At 48.7% G+C, this 21,601-nt stretch overlaps 1 protein-coding gene across 1 annotated transcript; it reads right to left on the bottom strand.

Moving 5' to 3' along the window:
- Positions 1–8,403: 8,403 nt before the first annotated feature.
- Positions 8,404–15,385, bottom strand: LOC146755544 (uncharacterized). The gene is made up of 18 exons (XM_085525486.1): positions 15,306–15,385; positions 15,058–15,178; positions 14,793–14,872; positions 14,462–14,587; positions 14,112–14,191; positions 13,732–13,843; positions 13,341–13,430; positions 12,996–13,100; positions 12,660–12,812; positions 12,351–12,502; positions 11,936–12,083; positions 11,633–11,770; positions 11,337–11,513; positions 10,925–11,080; positions 10,672–10,773; positions 10,452–10,554; positions 10,154–10,213; positions 8,404–9,887 (listed from the first exon to the last, which is right to left on the bottom strand). Exons 2-18 carry the CDS (start codon positions 15,158–15,160, stop codon positions 9,739–9,741), a joined length of 2,034 nt encoding a protein of 677 aa, XP_085381612.1. The 5' UTR covers positions 15,161–15,178; positions 15,306–15,385; the 3' UTR covers positions 8,404–9,738.
- Positions 15,386–21,601: the final 6,216 nt, after the last annotated feature.

Below are 21,601 nucleotides of genomic sequence, written 5' to 3'. Positions count from 1 at the left end.
TTCCCATTTTGCCTGGCTTTAGGATGTCTGCAGCAAGATCTCTACCATTTTGTATGGCAGCAAATAATCTCTAGCATCCAGGTTGCTGCTCATGATAATCCCAGTCTTCCTGGCTGTCGCTTTGTGATACCTTTCAAAGCCTTTTGATACTCTTTGATGCCTTGGCTGCTCCCTAACACCTCTGTCCTCCTGCCATGTTGACTCATGTCTCCCACTTTGAAGCTGGCTTTGCAGATCGTCTCCAGCCCTGTCATCATCACGCTGCAGCAGGAGGTGCTCACCTGGCCCAGTGTCTGGCAGTGCTGCTTGTTCTGCAGATGAGCAGCTGCCTCCTCATCTCTTCAGCTACAGTAGTTTTTCTCAGGGCAGTTAGATGCAGTCACGCTCCTCTGGATTTGGTGTGTTAAATCCATGCTGCATGGCAGCAGTCAGTGCAATACAAAAATGTTCTGTGTGCCACAGCATTTCTCCAGGGGCTGCCAAAGGTAGAAGCACAACACAGCACCATCCTTCTGACAGTAATGTCTGTGAGTGTTAGACATGTGAGCACTGCATCATCCCCAGCGTGTCAGTGCTTTTCCACACCAACCTGACTCTCACACTCTGCACTGAATGTAACTCTGCTCTTGTGGAGACAAATGCTTTCTGTCACATCCTCCATCCCTGCAACCATTTGCCGGTAGGCAGCTCTTGCAGAAGAATCAAGCAGCAGAACCTTTTGCTCACCCTACAGCATGCAAATGCTATGAAAGCAGAAATAACCTGGCGTGCTCTGGGTCTGCAAGGCTGCACAGATGGGAGAGGTAGATTGTGTTTTTGCAGTGGAAGTTTCCAGTATTTTCAGTACATAGTGTAGGCCCTAACTGAATGTATAACCCTCTTGTAAAACAGCTGTATAAGTAGTTTTTCCACCAAGAAAGTTGCTGAACAGAGTTAAGTTCAGACTGGGGGCATTCTGACATGGGTAGAATTGAGACAAGCACAAGATAAATACGCAGGGTGGGTAGAGCCCAGCACAGCACAGAATGAATGTACTGACTGTTGGAAACATTGCCCTTCTCTCTCCGCAGAAAAGTACAAGGCAGACCTAAAAACAAGAGGTTGGTAATTGACCATATATGGAAATGAATCCTAGCAACAGTCTGGAGGAGTCTGTGAGCCTGAGATGCTCAACCAATGAGAGCCATGAGAGCATCACCTGCATTGGGTTTAGGGCATAGAACAGAATTAATGTCACTGACTGGTGTGCAATTTCTCCCTTGCCAACAGGGGATGTGCGCGCAGTATTGCAGTAATGAATAAGCACTGCTGCTATCGCTGCCATCTTTGCCTAACTAGAAATCTTTGACTTTGAGAGTTTCTCACACAAGGGGAGAGGGTAAGAAAGTAAAGAGGCACAGAAAACTAAGGGAAACTGCTCTTCTTTATCTTATCTATAAAAATTGATACAATTGATGCTGTCGTGCATTTTTTTATTATTTTTAATTTTTTGCCAATGTCAGTTTGATTGTTTTAAAATATCCACACACCAAAATCTGACTACCAAGCAAATTTAATGAAAATGAAATGAAGGTGAGTTAGCGGAAAGCACAAGGCCATATTATATCAGGCTCTAGCAAATTTACAGGCAGTCACTGCACGAAGAGGTAGATCTGAGTTGCACATTATATGATTCCCACAAAGATTAATGAAATCTGAAGCTTTCAATATATTTCCCCTATAATCAAAAGAGAACAGATCCCCAGGGTCTGTCCCGCAGACGTTCTTTCCGTGGTCTCTGCTGCCACCTGCTGGCCAATACACGGAACTGCCACTGTTGGGCGTTTGGTGCCGCAGGAAGCACAACGCAGATCTGAGTTCTGACCGGTCTACGCAGCAAATCCGCCAATCTTTATTGCGATAAGCCCTCCACATGGCATTGCACACGCACTCGAACACGCAACAGGCATAGATTTCTCCTAACTCCTCGAGGAGCAGGCAAGCAGAACAACTGAGCGCAGCACTGCTTGTGATTGGGCCACCCCCATCATAGAGATGTGTGTTAGATCTTTTACCCACCCCTGGCTTTTTTGGCTACAAGGGCACACTGCTGGCTCATGGTCAATCTGTCGTCCACCAGGACGCCCAGGTCCCTCTCAGCAGAGCTCCTCTCCAGCAGCTCTTCTTTCTGCTTACACAAGGAAGATAGTCTTGTCAATGCAGAGAAATGAATCACAGAATCACAGAATGACCCGGGTTGGAAGGGACCCCAAGGATCATGAAGCTCCAGCCCCCCTGCCTGGAAGGGCCACCAAACTTCCATGTTTACTAATGAAATAAATGAAATAAATGACAAAATTTCCTTTCAGAGAGTTGCATTCACACCTTGACTTAGGTTTGTACAGCTTGGGCATTTGGTCAGACGTGTACTGAAGTCAGGTTTTTCTTTGATTGAGAAAGCATTGAACTAGTTCCTCATTGATGTACAGTTCCTTAGAAATGGAGTAGTCCCCACTTCAGACCAGCTCCTACTGGATCCCATTTCCTGAGAGTCCCCCAAGAAATTCTGGAGGAATCAGTTTGCTTTCTAATCTACCAACTGTCTGATACTTTCAACACCTTGAATAAATTGCCAGTTGCTGACTTGTTTCTTTTTGTAAATCTGTTGATGCACGCACAAAAAATGGATCAGAGCACGGGGTCTTATCTGGAGATGGGAAAACAATTGGATAAACAGAAAATTGTTATTTGCAAGTTTTGCAGATCTATAAGTGGCTTTTCAAGAGATTGTACCACTTCTGCACATTGATTGTCTGACAGTTTCCCTATGATTTTACTTAAAAATGAAGAAGCAATGAAAAGCTCTGTGCTCTGTGGGTGTGCATGGCTGGCTCTGCCCTTCTCATAGAGGAGAAAATCAACATTTTCACCCCTGGTTCCTACACTTAGATAAAATCCCCTCCACTTACCTGCAATTTTCCTATGTGTGGAAACAGCCTGACCTCAGATGGGGTGAAGCAGCTTCTATTTGTCCTTTCCCATTATTGAGGGAATAATCTGTATTCTTTTATCGTAAGAAGAAAGGAAATTTTGGATGAGGGAAGTACCTACAACATGTAGAGACTCTTAGGAAACAGAAAAATAAAAATAATAAAAAAATAAAAACAGTATCACAAAGAAAATCTTGAAAAGAGCCAGATAATAAGGGAAAATAGCTGACTGCTGCAGGTGCACTTTGAAGACCCACAACAGAGGAAGCTGAGGTCTCTCCTTCTTGTCCCTTCACTGTTTCTCAGTGTGCCTCATTGTGCCCAGGCGATGGCTTTTTTTATTATTTTACTTCTGTTATTACAGCAATTCACCTGCCAAAGAATTTAATTTGCTATGGAACTATATAGAATATCAGAGGAAAGACAGTGACAGTGCATGGACCCCCTTCTCTCTCCTCCTGGTATCTACATGTGCTGGAGAACTTCGCTTTTACCATAATATGCCTTGAAAGTGTTTGCAGCCTCATGATCTTTCTGGCTCTGCACAAACCTGCCTTCTCCAAGAGATTTTACTTTGAGATGTTGATGGCAGCTTGTAGTTTCCCCTTTTGGGAACCCTACTTGTCCTGGGCATCCTGATGTCTGAGTGGAGTCAGTCCTTGCTCTACAGCATCTTTCAACACCAAATATGCTGACCCCACTGCCAAGAGAACATTTCCTTGTAAAAAGCAACACAAAGAATTGAAGTCAGGGGTCATATTTGATATGGTCAATAAATCCATCCCTGGCTGACTTTCTTTATTAAGTTTCAGACATTTTTAATGAAAGAGCTATAATCCCTGTAATAAATTTTCTCTTGGTTTTCTATGTATTCAGATCTTAGTCTATGAAGAAGTAAAAGTGAATACAACTGAATTTACCATTGAATTGTAATATTTATTTCTTCTTCTGGTAGTATGTAGCAAATCATCTGTGCCTTACTGACTTCCCTTACTGACTGTGTTGCTAAATATCCTAATGGAAATCTCTTTTATTTGTATTTCTTTCTACTTTCCCCTGTTAAGGATTTCATGGCTGCTCTCAGGTCACCGTGGAGCCTTTTGTACTCCAGGCTGAACAGCCCCAGCTCTTTCAGCCTGTCCTCATAGGAGAGGTGTTCCAGCCCTTGAATCAGTTCTATGGCATGTATCAGTGACCTGTACATGCTCCAACAGGTCCATGTCTCTCCTGTACTGAGGACTCTGCATCTGGATGCAGTACTCCAGATGAGGCCTCATCAGCACAGAGTAGAGGGGCAGGATCGCCTCCTTTGCCCTGCTGGCCGTGCTTCTTTTGATGCAGCCCAGGATATGGTTAACTTTCTGTGCTGTGAGAGCACACTGCTGGCTCATGTTCAGCTTCCCACCAACAGGAACCCCAGGTATTTTTCGCCAGGACTTTGCTCAATCCTTTCAGGCATTTCCCTTCCACTGAAAGCTTGATCCAGGATCTTGCCTTGTTCATGTGCACGGTGCTTTCTCACTTCATTGTGTGCACGGTGATTTCCCAAATAAGTCCAGATTTGCAGCATTTCCTTTCCAAAAAGAATTGAAGGTGGGGAATAAAGTGGGGAGGAGAGAGATAGATTCCAGCTGTATCTGCTGATCCATCTTTGCCTCATAGCAGGAAATAATCAAACACCTGTCTTAGTTCCTGGTGCTGTTCAAAGAGGAGCTCCTCATGAAAGATGAATTTCTTCCTCAAGTTCTATTGATCACAATACCGGTCTGTTTATCAGTGTTCTGTTTTGGACCCCTCACTATAAGAAAGATATTGAGGCCCTAAATCTTGTCCAGTGAAAGGCAACAAAGCAGTGAAGGATCTGGAGCAAAATTAAGCTGGGCAGTTCTTTTTTTTTTTTTTGAGAACCAAAGCAATAATATTTTTATTTTATTTCTTTATTTATTGCTTACATCCCACTGAATGCAGCAAGAATATTCAGAAATATAAGTGTGAGGTGCCACTTCTCTCTTGCTGGTGCAAAAGCAGATCAAACCTCTGCACATCAGGAGCAAAAAGAGACAGATTTTGCAGAGCACTCCATAGCTGGGACTGCAGGAGGGCTCAGCCTGCTGTGCATAGCAAAGTTTCTCTTGTGTCCCTTGTCTCACTGCAGCTTTAAGGAATTCCCAGGGGAGCTGCCTTAATAGCAAGTTGTACCACTTTTAAAGCTACATTTGTATCGCTCACACAGCAAGAGCTCTTGTCACATGGAAGCCATCGAATGAAAACACTGAGGTGGCAAGAGAATAAGGCGAGATAATGAGAAATTAAGAGCATGAAAAGTAAATACTCTAGAAAAGCTGACACTTCATAACACTTCAAGTGAACACTTGCCTGAATTTCAAAGTCGACCGATAAAAAATTATTTGCTTTTCTTATGTAACAGAAATAGATAAAGAATTCTGTTTGGATAGGAAAAGATTCCACTAGGCTGCAATTTACGTATGGATGCTCAATGTTTAAGGAAATTGATTCTTTTACTTTGTAAAAGTGCTGTGCGTCACAGGGCAACCATGGGTCCTGTGATCCATCCTGCCCAGCCCCACAGCACGGGGCTCAGCTGTGACCCAGGAGCAGCCACCATCCTGTCCATGGCAGGGTGACCCTGCGCATGCCATCGTGCCCTCCACCAGGCCATGGAAACTGCATTTTCTTCTTCCCCCCCCCATCCCCAGAATGATAAAAGACAGACTCCATCAAGTCAATAGAGATGCTCCTGTTTCAAGGTGTGCAGAAATTCCCACCCTGCAGTGGTTTGAACAAGGACTGGTGACACGAAACAAACGGGGCTGCAGAAAGCAGAAAGAAATTGGTCTGTGCTTTATGGGGCACATCCTGGAGCTCCTCTGAGATCCGAGTTCAGCACCAATGGGATCATGCAGAGAAATCCTTAAGTCCGAGTTCAAAAGTCGTTTCTTCAGTGACCAAAGGGAAGTGAGAGCGCATAAGGAGAGAATACCACTCCCAGGGCTCAACGCAGCCATTCCCCTGCAGCATTTGAAGCACGGACTCAGATGTGAATGATCCAAATCCTTTATTACAAGTTCTCACATCCATTATAAACCTTCACAAGTTTTTTTTTTTCTAACATATCCAATCAGAGCCGTGAGTCCCTTCTTCTCCTTCCAGAGGTGTCCTTGGTTCTCAGGCTGTTGATCTGGCTCCACAGCTGCTGCTCTGAACAGCTTTTCTTGTATTCCCACATTCCCCCACGAGCCCAGCGCGGGGCAGGGCAGGATGGAGCAGGGGATGCTCCAAGGGACCACAGGAGAGGTAGAAGAAAGCTCCAGTGTGAGACCAGGGCCTCGTCGGCCCCCTGAGCAGAGAAACATGAGCAGGGCAGCTGGAGAGGCTGCGTCCTCATTGACACTCCTGGGCTGAGCCTTCAGCCTTCTGAAGGGCTCCAGCCATGCACCATCGTTCTCTGTAGGATTGTCCTTCAGGTGTGCAGCCGTGGGGGAGTCGTGCAGGATCAGGGTCCAACCCGTCCACACTCCGCTCCTGGCACAACCATCTCCATCCTCACCCATCTGCAGCCCTTCCCCACCCCACTGCAGAGCAAAGTGGGTACCCAGGGAAGAGCAGAGGGTCAGCAGACGTTGCAGTTGGGATTCAGAGATCTCTGCAGGGAAGCTCAGGGTGAGCCAGGTCAGATGCGCAGCTCCGGCTGCTGCACAAACAAAAGAGAGTGGATTTCAGAGTCTTGCTGCCAAAATGCTCCCCAAGAACAGCAGGGGATGCCCAGCGCCAGGGAAGAGGGGACCCTGCATGGGGATATCCCAGAGAGCGGGCAGGGGACAGACTAAGACAGCAAGGTGAGAGGAAGGCACTGAGGGACCAGAAAGCTGCAAGATCCCCTCTGCCCTCTTCGCCCTCCAGGCTCCTGGCCCCACTCAGTGCAAACCCACCCAGGCCCAGGGATGACAAGTCAACACAGGGCACTCTCACCTCCTGCAGGATCTGGGGAGCACCAAGCCCGAGGCTCACCTGGAGGCAGTGAAGATGTGCTTGGAGTTGGTGCAGATGGCGTTGATGGGGCTGCCCTTTGATCTCCCCAACTGGGCCGAAGTTATCCATGTTCCAGACTTTGATCACGCCTCCTTGGTACGCACTCAACAACATGGGGCAGCCAGGGATGAAGGCCAGGGTACAGACCCAATCTTTGTGTGCTCTTGGGATTTGCTGTAGGTACATGGCAGAGCAGAGATCACAATCAGCCTCATGCACTCAGCTGCAGGGCTGCAGATCATCCACTGCTGCCCCAGAGTCAATCCAAATCACCAAGCTGGACGCAAGACTTGGGGCCTGAATCCTCTTCTCAGAGAGTAACATAGCAACTGATGCTCCAAGCCTATGTCCCAAGGGGAAGTGGCAGTTCTGGGTGCCCTTCAGTACACACCCATAGGCACACAGAGCCACTTGGCACACACACTGCCAGATCCCCAGGCTGCCTTTCCAGGATAGCAGGACCTAGACCAGGTCCCTCAGCCTTCCTCCTTCCACACTTCCACATACCCTCGATCACAATTCCACATACCCTCTATTACACTTCCACATACCCTCAGTTACACTTTCTTATACCATCAGAACAGTTTGTCCCATTCAAACACCTTTAATACCATATAACGTTCCCTTAGCAATCCGTATTGTTCAGTTATAAACAAAAAGTTACTTTCTCTTTAACCCTTTTTCCTTTGTACATGATTCCACTATTTATACCCTCAATTAATGATTCATACTGCATGTGATGTTATGATGTGGAATATGGACAGCAACAGCACAAAACCATGACACAGTGTTACCGACCCAACAGGCTCCGACCTTAGAGCCGCTCAGGGCTTTGCTAGCAGATCTCAGCAAGGAGGCTCCCACCTCCGTCTTCGGCACTCCATGGGAAGATTGTCGGGGTCACTGAGCTGCAGCAATACAACAGGGCTGGCAAAAATGTTCTTGGTTGGTGTGAGAGAACCTGAGCTGGGGCTCATCCAAGGAGATTCAGCGATCACAGCTTCTAGTCCTGCACTTCACACATAGCTCCAGGCAACAGCAAATTAACTGTCCCTAAACACTGCAAAAAGAGGATGGATCCAATTGGATGGCCCCTGAGATAGACAAAACTCAACACCCAACACAAAACACAGTCCTCTCACCTGCTGGTCAGCAAACAACAGAGCACAACACACACCAGCATCCAGGACTCGTGCAAAAAAAGAAAAAGAAATTGCTAGATGGTGTTTCTCAGAAACACAGAAGCACAAGCCAACTGGAAGATAGCTGCAATTATTCTTGAAAACAATGTCCTTTGTTATCTTGATGTGGCCAGTGTTGAGCGAAGCAAACAAAGTCAACCCGATTTTCTTACATTCAGATTAATCTGCAAGGCACAAAGTAATAAAGGTATGATTTTTATTAATAAACTGAGTGTTAGCAGCTGTCAGAAGAATGAATGTGTCACACACAGAGGTAAACTCCCACAGCAAAACTAGATGTAACATTTCCTATCTGTGTTTCATCCTCACAGGAAAAGCCTTTCTTCGCAAGATCTCCTGGAAGAGAGATGGTAAGAGACATGAAAACTGAAGGATCCGAGCACAGCTCTCCAGTAGCTCCCTCTGTACGTAGATGGTCGCAGAGACAAAAGGTCAAGTCCACTTTTGGAGGGAGCTTGGTGATGTTTACCACTAACGTTACACCACCTTCAGGTAAGTCTGCTCGCTTTCACATCCTTACAAAAGTGCATGAAATGGATCAGCATCCGCTTCTTTGGTTGACTGTTGCTTTTACTCTGAGGTCAAGTGATACAGGCTTTGCTGGTGATCTTCTCTACTCTATTGCTGTGGGTTTTTAAAATTACTATTTTTCTGCTTCAAAACATGCAACTTTGGCACTGTTTTCCCATTTCCAACAATGCAGTGAAATCCCGGTCTCATTTGGATGACAATAAGATGAACCACACTGCATTCTGAAGAGTACAAAACATGCTTGCTCTCTCCTTGGTTCTTGTGCACGGGGACACTAACACCAATTCAGTTCAAAGGAGAAATTTCCTCCAGTGACTCTTGTCCCCATGTCTTCCTTCATCTTCCATTATTTTGTTGTTGTGTTGCTGTTATTAGTAGTATTAGAAACAGTATTGTTGTTAATGAAGAGTCTAATGTCATCAAAGAAAGTTTGCAGAATCCTTTCTAATCCGGTTTTGAATTGCAAACTCAAAAGCAAAGATCTTGAATTCTGGATTCCTGGCTCTCCAAGACATAGGCAAAGAAAATGTGTTTCTTTGTCTTTTTCCACATGACACTTATGTCCAGGCACACAGCACTATAAGCAAGCAGGAGCTTTGCTGCCCAGCATTCCGGCTTTGCAAAAGCTAGAATAAACCACAACTTTTCTGCTTGCTTGTTTAAGTTCCAAGAACTCATATGAGGAGTTACAATTTAGTCAGTGTAATTATGATCAGTTCTGCATCTGTGTGCATACGTGCTGCTCTCTAGTGGTCATATTCTCCAGATCTTCCTTCCAAAGGCTTTCAATTGTGCTTTTCAATTTAATTAATCGCTAACTACAGACCCAGTTCTAACCAGCTTGGTTCCTGTTCTTTCTTCCAAGATGTCTGTGCTCCAAGGCTCCCGCTGTTGTTCAGGGGGTCTGTCTTGCGTGACAGGAACACATGTCCCAGCAACGTTGCTGTACAGGTGTCCTAGCAACGTTAATGAACAAGAATTATCCCTCAGAAGGCTATGCAGGACCAGCGGAAAAGTGCTGGGAGCCTTCTCCGTGCTGGTGCCGCCTTCTGCCTTTGGTGTCTCAGCTTCTGAATGGTCTCAGATGCCATAGAACAGACTGTCAGATGGGGGTCATCTTCCAAAGGCTGAAGGGCTGCAACAGAAGGAAACAGAGCAGAGATGGGACCCCCAGTCTACAGAGAGCCACCAGCTTCCACTCTGGGCCTTGCCAGCCCCACTCCTTGCTTTTCCTGGCCAGGAGGAGCACGGGAGACTGACGGGTCAGTGGAAGACACTGCTCAGGACTGCCATGAATGCTCCTCTGCCCCTGCAGCATTTCCTTGCAGCAGGGCAAAGCACAGCTGCATGCTGCCCAGCTCTGCCCCCAGCCCCAACACACACAGCACTGCCCTCACTCACCACTGCAGAGTTCATTCAGCATCTCCTCACTCTGCTCCCTGGCGTGCTTCCCAATCAGCCCTAGGGAAAGAGCTCTGTCAGACACCCACTCCCCAACATGCTGCCAGAAGCTCAGACCCCAACCCCGCCAGCCCAGCTGCTTCCCCTTCCATGCTGCAGGCAGGGACGGCACCTGAGGGGGGACCTGAGCAAGGCACCCACTGTGGCTACCGGCACGGGCAGGCTGTACCTGGGGGCTTCAGGGCTGTGCCTTCCTGCCAGGGCAGGGCCCAAAGAGGGACGCAGGGGTTGGGCTCACCAATGAATCTGACAGCCTCGCATCGCAAGGAGGCCTGAGAATCCTCCAGGTATGGCAGGCTCTGCTGCAGGTACCCTTCCACTCCCTTTCTGTCCTGCTGCAGCTGAAGAAGAGAACAAGAGCATGGGGCTTGCAGAGCAGCCACAGCTGCTGCTGCAACCCCTCCTCCAGCATCCCCTTTCCCCCAGCAAAAAGGTGGGGGCTGTGAGATTGTCCTCACCAAACACTTCATGATCCCCACTGCGTTCTTCTGCTGGGTCTGCTGCTTGAGCTCCTTCCACTTCAGGAACTTTGCACAGGACACAAGGGCTTCCCCAGATGCCTGCAGAACAACAGATGCAGGGACATGGCACCACACACACAGACACACATCCCAGTGTCTGAATGCTTGCTGAACTTGCTCTCAATTGCACATCACAGCTGAACTGTCAGCACACCACTGCCTGCACACTGCTCAGCTCTGAAATTCGTACCTGCGCTACGCTCAGGGTCTCGTCACTCATGTGAAAGAGCAGAGGGTGCAGGGCCCTGCGCACGATCTTCTTCATGCTTCCCTTCTGAGACCACAGCACAGCATCCATCACATCCATGAAGAGGCGGATGGAACCTTCTCGCACTTCAGATGATGCCTGAGGGAGAACAGGAGGACCTCAGACCTCAGCAGCACACTCTCACTGCCCATGGTGAGCATGAGTGTAGGCTGAGCCCCAGCACAGGGGCCTGACATCACCAAGAACAACCAAGCTGCACTAGCAGGGACACGGCCAGCAGTGCTACAGAGCCCACAGGACATGTCATTCCTGAGAGCCCAGAGAAGGAAAGAAAGGAGAAGACGCTCCTGTCAAGCACCCACCCGCAGAGCTCAGCCTCCCACAACAGACTTACGTGATTAAAAAGAGGCAGGATCTTCTCAGCCAGCTCCAGAGCAAACGGACTGGCATGCCTCTTCCCCAGATGGTGCATTGCATTCCTGAAGATATTCAGCACCTTCACAGTAATGGCTGTGTTGGCAAACAGCAGGTTCTCCATGACGCCTGGAAGCAGGGCCCGGATTTCAATTGCCTGTACAAAACACACAATTTCCTTTCCATCAGGAGGACAGATGCCAAGGCACAGTGTTGCCCATTGCCCCAGCGCCAGGCTGTCAACATGAGGCCTTCGTTTGACAAGGTCCTGCTCACCGTCTCAGGTCTATCAGACAGCAGCACGAGACGTCTGAGCACCAGCCAGAGCACTGGCAGGCTTTCCACATTCAGAAGCTTCTGGAGCAGTGCTGGCTTACACAGCTCCTTCACCAGCTCTTCAGTGGGAGGCATCGCCTGAAACCAACACAGCAGTGAGAGGCAGGCAGAGGCAGCAGGACATCCTGCACCCTGCAGCTCCTGGCTGCTCTGGCAGCTCAAGGCAGGGCACTAGGGAGACACAGCCCAGCCTGAGCTACCAGTGCTCTGTAGGAGAGCACGGTGCATTGTCCAGTAACTCACAGTCAAGCGAAGGAGGCCCAACTCCTCTGTGCTGATGCTCAATATCTCACACAGCTGTTGGTCCTGTAGAACACTGCTGAGCTCATCCCAGATCCGCTTGGATGCTTCCAGCAGGGTCAGCACACTCTTCAGTATGTCCAGGGTAGTGCTATAAACAGAGAGCAATGCTGCGTCAGCAGGGCTGCCTTAGCCACAGCACCATGGCTCAGGCAGGAGCCTGATGGGGGGCTCTGGGCTGCCATGGTTGGTATTGGCTGCTGCAGCCCTGAGCTGCCCACCAGCACTGGAAAGCACAGTGGGATGGAGGGCCTGCTCCTTGGGATGTCCTGCAGCTTTCCTTGGCTCTGGCAGCCAGACCATTTCTGAGCCCTGCTCTTCACATGGAACAAATGTGTGGGGCTGTCTGGGCTGATACCTGTCATTCTGTGGGAGGTCGGTCAACACACTCCTCAGCACATCCCTGGGAAACTGGACGGTCAGCATATCCAGCACTGAGAGCAGGATCTGCTGAACTGATGTGCTCTGGATCTTCAGGTTGGCATGGATGAATCCCAGAATCTCTGGCACCTGTTGTGAGAACACAGGGAGACTGCTGCTGCCACTGGACTGCAGCCATTTGCCTCCCAGGCTGTGTTATTACTGCCCTTCCCACAGCTCATTGCTGCCTTCAAATGGCTTCAGTTCCCAAGAGCTGTGGCGGGCAGGGTTGCCTCACTCTGCTTACATCCATCAGCCAGGTGCCAGGGTTTCTCCGAAGCACATCCAGCATAGTCTCAGCCCACTTCTTCTCATCAAAACCATAGTCCCCAATGATCTTCTCCAGGGTTACAAGGGCAATGTCTGTCCTCTGAGAAGGGGCAAGGTTTTTTCCAAGGGGCTGCAGTAAGAAGGAAAAAAGGAGGGAAGGCATGTTAAACAGAATGAGAGAATAGCATCTGGAGCAGGATGAGCACAGGCAAAAGGAAGGATAAAGACCCTCCCTTCATGTCAAAAGCATTCTGAGGGTTCACACCTGAGCCGCAGCTTTTCTCACAGGTACACAATTTTCATGTCTCCTTACCTGCTGCCAGAAACTGCTGGTCATGAAGCCACTAAGCTTCGAGATGCGCCCCAAAGCCCTCTCACACACAGCCTGTGTCTTGGAGATGCTGAAAGGCAGCAGCACCTGTGAGGAGAGGAGCTGCTGGTTAGCCTGGGAGCTGCTGATGCCCACTGCAGGTCTGCTGAGCTCCTAGCTGGAATCACAGCATCCATCCAGGCTTCCCCTGAGCTTAAGCCAAGCCCATCATGGGGCTACCGCCGCCAGGGTCCCTTGCTGGCTCCAACTACTGCCAGTGCCGTTTCCATGGAGTGGGATAAACTACTAGAAGGGAGCTGTGGGGGCAGAACTTCACAATAGACAGACCTCCAAGATTCCCTGCAGCCGACTCTTGACACTGGCAATGGGACAGACATCTAGCACAATCTGCAGCATGTCGTCCATAGCTTCCAGGGTCTGTAAAGAGAACAGTGGGTTGTGGAAGTCTTTCAGGGTTCCCTTTCATACCCAGTAGACTGCTGTGAACCCCTCTGGCTGCCAAGGAAGGATACCCACAGATCTGTGCACAGGGGCACCCTGCAAGGCTGCTGCACTCAGAGCAGGCTACAACACAGGGTGTTTGCCAAGCCCAAGGCAAGGGTGAGGGCAAGCAAGGCTGCTACCTTGTCCCACAAACATCTTGATAGATCTCTGGACACAAGTAATGCAAGCGGCAGCCCAGAGGCATGGGGTCAACAGTAGACTGCCCAGTACATACCTGGTTGTAGAGGGAAATGTTCAAGGCCCTGGCTGGAGGAAGATAGAAGACGATGCTGCAGCACACCTTGAAGAGATGGAGTATTTCTTCCTCTGTAACTGCATTAACTGTGCTGCAATTAGAGAGACACTGATGCTAGGAGCGGTGCCTGGGTGCTGAGGCAGGGCTGGAACAGGTCCTCCCCTGGGCAAGGCTCCCTGAGAGGGATGGGGAGCCCTGCCAGGAGGTGCCTCCTCCCCTACGGGGCTGCTCTGGGTCAGAGGACAGTCCTGATGTCACCAGCTTTGGGGCGAGGGCCAAGACTTAGTGGGGAGCTGCATCAGGGCCACCAGGATGGTGCCTGGGGGATGTGCTGGCAAAAGCAGGGGCTGGGCAGGTACCTCAAGGCAGCAATGGTGTTCATGCAGCAGTATCTCAGGCCGGTGCTCAGCTGCTCCATGGGCTCCTCACGCAACAGAACCTGCAAAGCACAATCAGGATGGCACCTGGCAGCTGCCAGCACCCAGCAACAGCAAACCTGCCACCGGCCGCTAGGGCCTGAGTCGCCCCAGTGGCCCTTGACAAACACTGGCACACTGGTGCTGCTGTCCACCTCCACTGCTGAGCTCTCAGCAGCACCTGGAGTCCCATCTGGGGCACTTGGGTGTCTGTGCATCATTTCCCTGCCTCCCTCTCCCCCTGTCCTGTCCTTCTCACAGGGTGCAGCTACCTGGGTGCCATGTCCCCTCACCTCAATCTTCTTGCACTGATTTTTCAGCAAGCAGAAGATATCATGGCTCAGTGTGAGGCTCGTCTGTCCAGCCATGCTGCACAGTATACAAATGGAATTGAGGAACTGCAGCTTCTGCACCAGATCCTGGCAAGCACACAGAGACCGAGGAGTGTGAGTGGGGACAGCCATGGCCAGGGGGACCAGGCGTTGCGGGGTGTGGAGCAGCACAGGACAGCTGCAGGACAGCAGCAGCTCTGCCCGGCCATCAGCCCTCCTGCAGCCTGAAGGCAGAGCCAGAGGGACCGTCTGGAGATGCAGGTATAGCCACGATGGAGATGGCTGCTCTTACCATTTCCATGCTGATGGTGTTGGCTTGGATGAAGTCCACTGCCTCCTGTTCCACATCAGACAGAGGCAGCAATTCAGCATCTGAGCAAGGAGAGAGAGCAGTGCTATAGAGGGGCCAAAGGCAGGCGGGAGCAGAAGGAGCTCTGCCCTCTCCGGCCCTGGGCTCGCTCCCCTGGCACAGTCTGCCCGTGACAAGGGTTCCTGGTGTGGAGCAGGGGGCACTCGCTGCCCCAGCCCTGCCCACCCCGCTTTAGAACCTCACTCACCAGCATGCAGAGGCATCACCTCCGTAACATGGTAGGGCTCCGCTGGAGTTCTTCTGTTCTGGGGAGCCCCTCTCTCCTCCCCGGCCATGCACGCGACGCCCATCACAGCAGCTGTGACGTGCTGGAACAGAACGGAAACACATTTCTGTTTTCTGTATTCACACACCACAGTATGGGTACAATTCGTCAGAACTACCCTCGCATACCCTGCGGCAAAACCATGTGCGGGGACAAAACGTGGCACGTACCTGGCAATGAGATCACTTCAAGCTATCTGCAGCAGTTCCTTGTCGCTTTGCTCAGATGGAATGAGAGCAAAAGCTGCACTGAGGCAGTGGGCGGAGGGTGAGGAGAGGAGAGAGAAAGAGCAGGTCAGTGAGCAGGGCTAAGACATCCATGGAATAACACACACAGCACAACCGTCCCATCCACTTGCTGCAAGACATGCTGAGTCTCAGGCTACGTGATGCCTGTCCACCCAGCAACTTTACGATGCTTCCAAAATTGAGCAAAGAAGACAATGGAAGAAGCACGGGACAGGTGCCACCTTTACTGATACCCCCTTTGGAACGTGTGTACTGAGGGAAAATTACGTCTGATGGTCAAGAGTAAGCAATACGGTGCTGTGAGCTCCGACAGCCAGCAGTTCTCAACACCTCACTGCCCACCCATCCATCCCATACTGGTTCAGCTTACCTACAAGCTGCTGCGCACGACGTTGTGAAGAAAAAGGCACAAAAGTCACTAACTAAAGTCACTAACTAACTAAAGTCACTAACTAACTAAAGTCACTAACTAACTAAAGTCACTAACTAACTAACGACTCTAAGTAATGACACTAACTAACGGCACTAACTAAAAGCACTAACTAACAGCACTAAAGGCACAAGAACAAGAAGACAACCAACCACTCCGACCACTAGCTCACCCACAAAGGAACACAGAACGCACCACTCCTCCCCTCATTCCAGACGCTTATGACATCACCAACGGCCAACAGCCTGGTCCACCATGACCCCCCACAAGGCGGGGAGCCAAGACCACGTGGTCACATCTGATTCCAACACGGCACCACAACATTCCAGGACTCAGTGTGGGCTTGGAATTCTATCCTGGTGTGGCAGCGCAATGGGAGGTGTTAGGGCACAGCTGAAGAGCTGACAGACAACGGACGTTTCCAAAGGAGGGTGCCAGATTAACTCTCAGCATTCTCTTGCGGGGCTCTTAGGAATGCTTCAAACCCATTTTCACTGCCTAGCTCATTTCTAGAAAGTCCAGTTGAGAAATGCTCACTTTGTCTGGGGAACGCCTCTATGCATCATGAATGAAAAATAAAATAAAATGGGCACGCGACCCTATGAAACTTACCTCTCTGCTCTTGCTGTCAGCCAGACACCTCAGATGAGCATGACGTGTCCCTGCTCATGAATGAAGATCCACCCAAGTCTGTGTTCCTCTCTGCTCCATCTCTGGGTCTAAAAGAAACACAGACAGAGATGATTGCAAGATCCTTTGTGCAGACGAAAGACACGGGTGCACACGAATTCTGATTAGCAAGAAATACTACAGTCCCAATGGACTGCTGTGGTAGTACTTGAATCCTCCTTTGGGGCTGGAGCTCAACAGGTCACACATCAGAAATAACACAAAGTGCATCTGGAAGATGTGTCTCAAAGCCCAGAAAATCCAACACGGGAGGGGGCTGGACAGTGGACCACAAGTGTCCATTTCCATTGCAGCTCCCTGTAGAGAACAGCACCAATCAGCAGGTGTGAGTCAATTCATTCACAAGCTGCACAATGATTCTGTTCTTTAAATGATAAAAATAACACACAAATCCTGACCAAAAAGTTGGGAGTTAATAACGACCAAAGAGGTTCCTGTTCCTACGCCTCATCCTCTCACCCCAACTCCTGGGTGATGCCCACAGGCTTCAAGACAGCTCTCAAATCCATTGAACTCCAGTCACAGAACTCCATCAAAAAGGATGTCACACATGTGACACTTACATACATTTTGCATCAGAAACAGTGACGCCAGCAGGGGCAGAGAGGTGACTGTCCCCCTGTACTCAGCACTGGTGAGGCCACAACTCGAATTCTCTGTCCAGTTTGTGGCCCCTCACTGCAAAAAAGACACTGAGGCATTGGAACGTGTTCAAAGAAGGGCAACAAAGCTGGTGAGGGGTCTGGAGCACAATGTGGCCATATGAGGAGAGGCTGCAGGAGATGGGAATGTCCAGCCTGGAGAAGAGATGGCTCAGGGGAGACCTCATTGCTCTCTATAACTTCCTGAAGGGAGGTTGCAGTGAGCTGGGGGTCGACCTCTTCTCTCGTGTCATTACTGATAGAACTAGAGGGAATGGTTTCAAGCTGCGGCAGGGGAGGTTCAGGCTGGACATTAGGAAATATTACTTCTCAGAAAGGGTGGCCAGGCACTGGAATGGACTGCCCAGGGAGGTGGTGGAGTCACCCACCCTGGGGGTGTTCAAGGAACGTCTGCAGAAATCCCTGCTGAAATCCTGACCTCTGCCACAGGTGGCTGAGTGACACAAAAGCTGTGTCCTTGGTTCCCAGCCTTACCTTCTCATGCCGTTCATCTTGCTCTGCAGCTCCTGTTCTGAATAGTCTTCTTATATTCCCATGTGATGTACCCTGAAATACATCATTTAGTGAGTCTGAACAAAACATAAGACATTAATTGGAACTGTGAAGAAATGTTTTTTGCACTTTACTTGGAGGATGTTACATGCTATACCTTCTTTTCTCAATTGTAACACATGATTTTTTATAAAAAGAAACATAGCAAGTCAGCTTTTCAGTGTTTTCACCAAGTGTTGATGAAACTTGGTGAAATACAACTTTAGAAAAAGGTAATTTGAAAATTTAAATATTCTTATCAGAATCTCTGCTGTTAGTTACCGTTCCAATGTTCTGATTTGATGATGATTCTCTCAGAGCTGTTTTGTCACTCCCCCCCTCAAATGCACTTCAAGTGCTTTAGGAGCATCACTGGAATTTTGAATGAACTCGATATATTTTAGCAAAGCTGCTACAGATGCATGACTGAAGTACTTTGGAAAAATATAATCTTGATTGAATGCTGAACAGTGTTATTTAATTATAATCCAGGTAATTAAATTAATTAAACCAAGGAAATCACCTCCCAGTCAGTCAGCTCCCACCAGGGAAATCGCTTCCCTGCCAAGCAGATGCAACCAACACAAGCTGCTACATCACTCTAGGGCCCCACTGAGTCTTCCCAAGGGGTCTCCAAAGGCTTCCCTGTTGACTTCTGGGAACCTGAGAACACTCACATGGAAGCCAGTGCCCCCTAATGTGCCCCAGAGGTTTCTCAGGGCCCCGCAATTAGCTCTACAGACATCCAGACATGCCCCAGAGCAAGTATGTGTGCTGTAGGGAGCCCAAGAGACATTCCAGAGTATCCTAGTACTCCTCAGTGAGCTCAAGGGTTCTTCACCTGTCTCTAAATATGCCATACTTGACTTTGTTTTCTCTTCTGGAGCTTAGTTCTCAGCTTTGCTTTCTCATGCCATTTATCATTCAGTTTAGAGATTATTTTAACTAAAATATTTTAATCCACCATATTTTCTGAAAACTAAGAATTGATCCCGCTCAAGGAAACAGAAGAGAAAAACATCACCCACAGGCTGCAGATATTTACCTCGACTTCTCTACATGCCATCCCCAGTGTGCTTTTCAACTCACCTTGCACAGTGACCCTGGCTTTTGTTTCAGAGTCCTCTGTCTCACAGGTGTACTCCCCGCTGTCCTTGGCGGTAGAGTCATGGATGATCAGAATGGCCCCAGTTCCCTCCTGCTGCAAGTCGTACTTCTGGCTTTTTCTGATTGCTTTGCCATCCTTGTACCACCTGATGCTCACATCAGGTTTCGACAGCTCACAGCTCAGCCCTACTGCTGCTGTCTTATCCTCCAGCTGTTTTGTTACCTCAGTAGGTTTTTCTGAAAGAAAACATGCTTTTTGAGTAACATACACTTAGGGTAGGATGCCTCTCTCAAAATACACGCATCTACATGCTGGACATAAGTTAGAGAGGCACTTGCAACAGACGCCATCCTACAGCCAGCAGTAATCTGTAAAGTACAGACAATAGAATTCCAGGCACCATTAATTCTCTCTTAAATCTACCCCATTGAGGATGATGAACCATGTCTGAAAACTGCCTCTTCCTTCTCTCCACTGATCACACTGGGAGCCTCAGATGATGCTCTCAGATGCACATGTTCTAGATAGGAATTTGTTGTACAGCTAGATGATGTGAAGGCCATCCCTTCAGCTTATACTTAGAGGATATTTGCTCCCACAGTTGCCTCAACAGATCATTCCTGATTTACTGGTAATGGAACAAGCTGTAGTGAGATGCTCATTGCCAACACTACCCCAGTGCTTTGGGTAGTTCTCACATTTGTGTAAAATGGTTCCTCCTTTTACTTATTTTTAAGAGAAATTCTCAGTGCTTCAAGGTTCAAGTAGAAGGTTGCTATTCACTTTAACCATATTATCAGTTAGCTCTCACGACAGTCTTATCAGGAGACAGTTGAAGGACTCAGACCCCAGAATCTCTCCCATCTCATTACCTTTCACAGACATAAGACATTAATTGGAACTGTGAAGAAATGTTTTTTGCACTTTACTTGGAGGATGTTACATGCTATACCTTCTTTTCTCAATTGTAACACATGATTTTTTATAAAAAGAAACATAGCAAGTCAGCTTTTCAGTGTGCACATTGATGAAACTTGGTGAAATACAACTTTAAGAAAAAGGTAATTTGAAAATTTGAATATTCTTTTCAGAATCTCTGCTATTAGTTACCGTTCCCATGTTCTGATTTGATGATGATTCTCTCAGAGCTGTTTTGTCACTCCCCACCTCAAATGCACTTCAAGTGCTTTAGGAGCATCACTGGAATTTTGAATAAACTCGATATATTTTAGCAAAGCTGCTACAGATGCATGACTGAAGTACTTTGGAAAAATATAATCTAGATTGAACGCTGAACAGTGTTATTTAATTATAATCCAGGTAATTAAATTAATTAAACCAAGGAAATCACCTCCCAGTCAGTCAGCTCCCACCAGGGAAATCGCTTCCCTGCCAAGCAGATGCAACCAACACAAGCTGCTACATCACTCTAGGGCCCCACTGAGTCTTCCCAAGGGGTCTCCAAAGGCTTCCCTGTTGACTTCTGGGAACCTGAGAACACTCACATGGAAGCCAGTTCCCCCTAATGTGCCCCAGAGGTTTCTCAGGGCCCGCAATTAGCTCTACAGACATCCAGACATGCCCCAGAGCAAGTATGTGTGCTGTAGGGAGCCCAAGAGACATTCCAGAGCACCCTAGTACTCCTCAGTGCGCTCAAGGGTTCTTCACCTGTCTCTAAATATGCCCTACTGGACTTCATTGGTTATCAGCCCTCCTTGGTTATCAGCTTTGCTTTCTCATGCCATTTATCTCACTCCACAGCTTTTGCTCAGAATATTCTTTCTTGCATTCCCACATTCCAACAGAATCACAGAATTGTAGGGGTTGGAAGGGACCTCTAGAGATCATCGAGTCCAACCCCCCTGCCAATGCAGGCTCCCTACACCACGTTGCACAGGTAGGTGTTCAGGCGGGTCTTGAATATCTCCAGAGAAGGAGACTCCACCACCTCCCTGGGCAGCCTGTTCCAGTGCTCCGTCACCCTCACCATAAAGAAGTTATAGTGCACATTCATGTGGAACTTCCTATGCACAAGTTTCAGCCCATTACCCCTAGTCCTGTCCCCACGCACTACTGAAAAGAGACCAGCCGTGCCACTATGGCCCCCACACCTCAGGTATTTATAAACCTGGATCAAATCCCCTCTCAGCACCGCCAATGACAACCCTCTGCACTCTGCCAGTCAGACAGTTCACGACCCACTTCACTGTCCACTCATCTATCCCATACTTCCTCAGCTTTGTTATAAGGATGTCATGGGGGACAGTATCAAAAACCTTTCTGAAATCAAGGTAGACTACATCTACCACTCTAGCCCCGTCCACCCAGCCAGTGACATCTTCATAAAAGGCCACCAGGTTGGTCAAGCACGACCTCCCCTTGGTGAACCCATGCTGAGTACTCCTGATAACCTCCTTATCACCCAGTTCTCTGGAGATGGCATCCAGCACAAGCTGTTCCATCACCTTCCCTGGGACAGAGGTGAGGCTGACTGGCCTATAATTACCAGGCTCTTCCTTCTTGCCCTTTTTGAAGACTGCAGTGACATTGGCCATCCTTCAGTCTTCAGGCACCTCCCCAGTTCTCCAAGACCTCTGAAAGATTACAGAGAGGGGCTCAGCAATGACCTCCACCAGTTCTCTCAGCACCCGTGGATGCACCCCATGCACCCATCCCATGTATTTATGGACATTAATGTTTCCTAGGCAATCACAGACCACCTCTTCCCTGACTAAAGAGAAATCTCCTATTGTCCAGACTCTCTCATTAACCTCCAGGGTCTGGGATTTCTGAGGGA

This window comes from Coturnix japonica, chromosome 32, assembly GCF_054131305.1.
Source record: "Coturnix japonica strain WE chromosome 32, WE-NBRP24, whole genome shotgun sequence".
Taxonomy (NCBI): domain Eukaryota; kingdom Metazoa; phylum Chordata; class Aves; order Galliformes; family Phasianidae; genus Coturnix; species Coturnix japonica.
The sequence above is the reverse complement of the archived record's forward strand: the minus strand, read 5'-3'. Positions and strand labels throughout refer to the sequence as shown.

Excerpts from the sequence above, each read along its gene's own strand:
- LOC146755544 (XM_085525486.1), bottom strand. The coding sequence starts at position 15,160 with ATGGGCGTCGCGTGCATGGCCGGGGAGGAGAGAGGGGCTCCCCAGAAC. Across the intron at positions 14,873-15,057 it reads GGTGATGCCTCTGCATGCTG|ATGCTGAATTGCTGCCTCTG; the intron begins GTGAGTGAGGTT and ends CTCCTTGCTCAG. Across the intron at positions 14,192-14,461 it reads ATCAGTGCAAGAAGATTGAG|GTTCTGTTGCGTGAGGAGCC; the intron begins GTGAGGGGACAT and ends TGTGCTTTGCAG.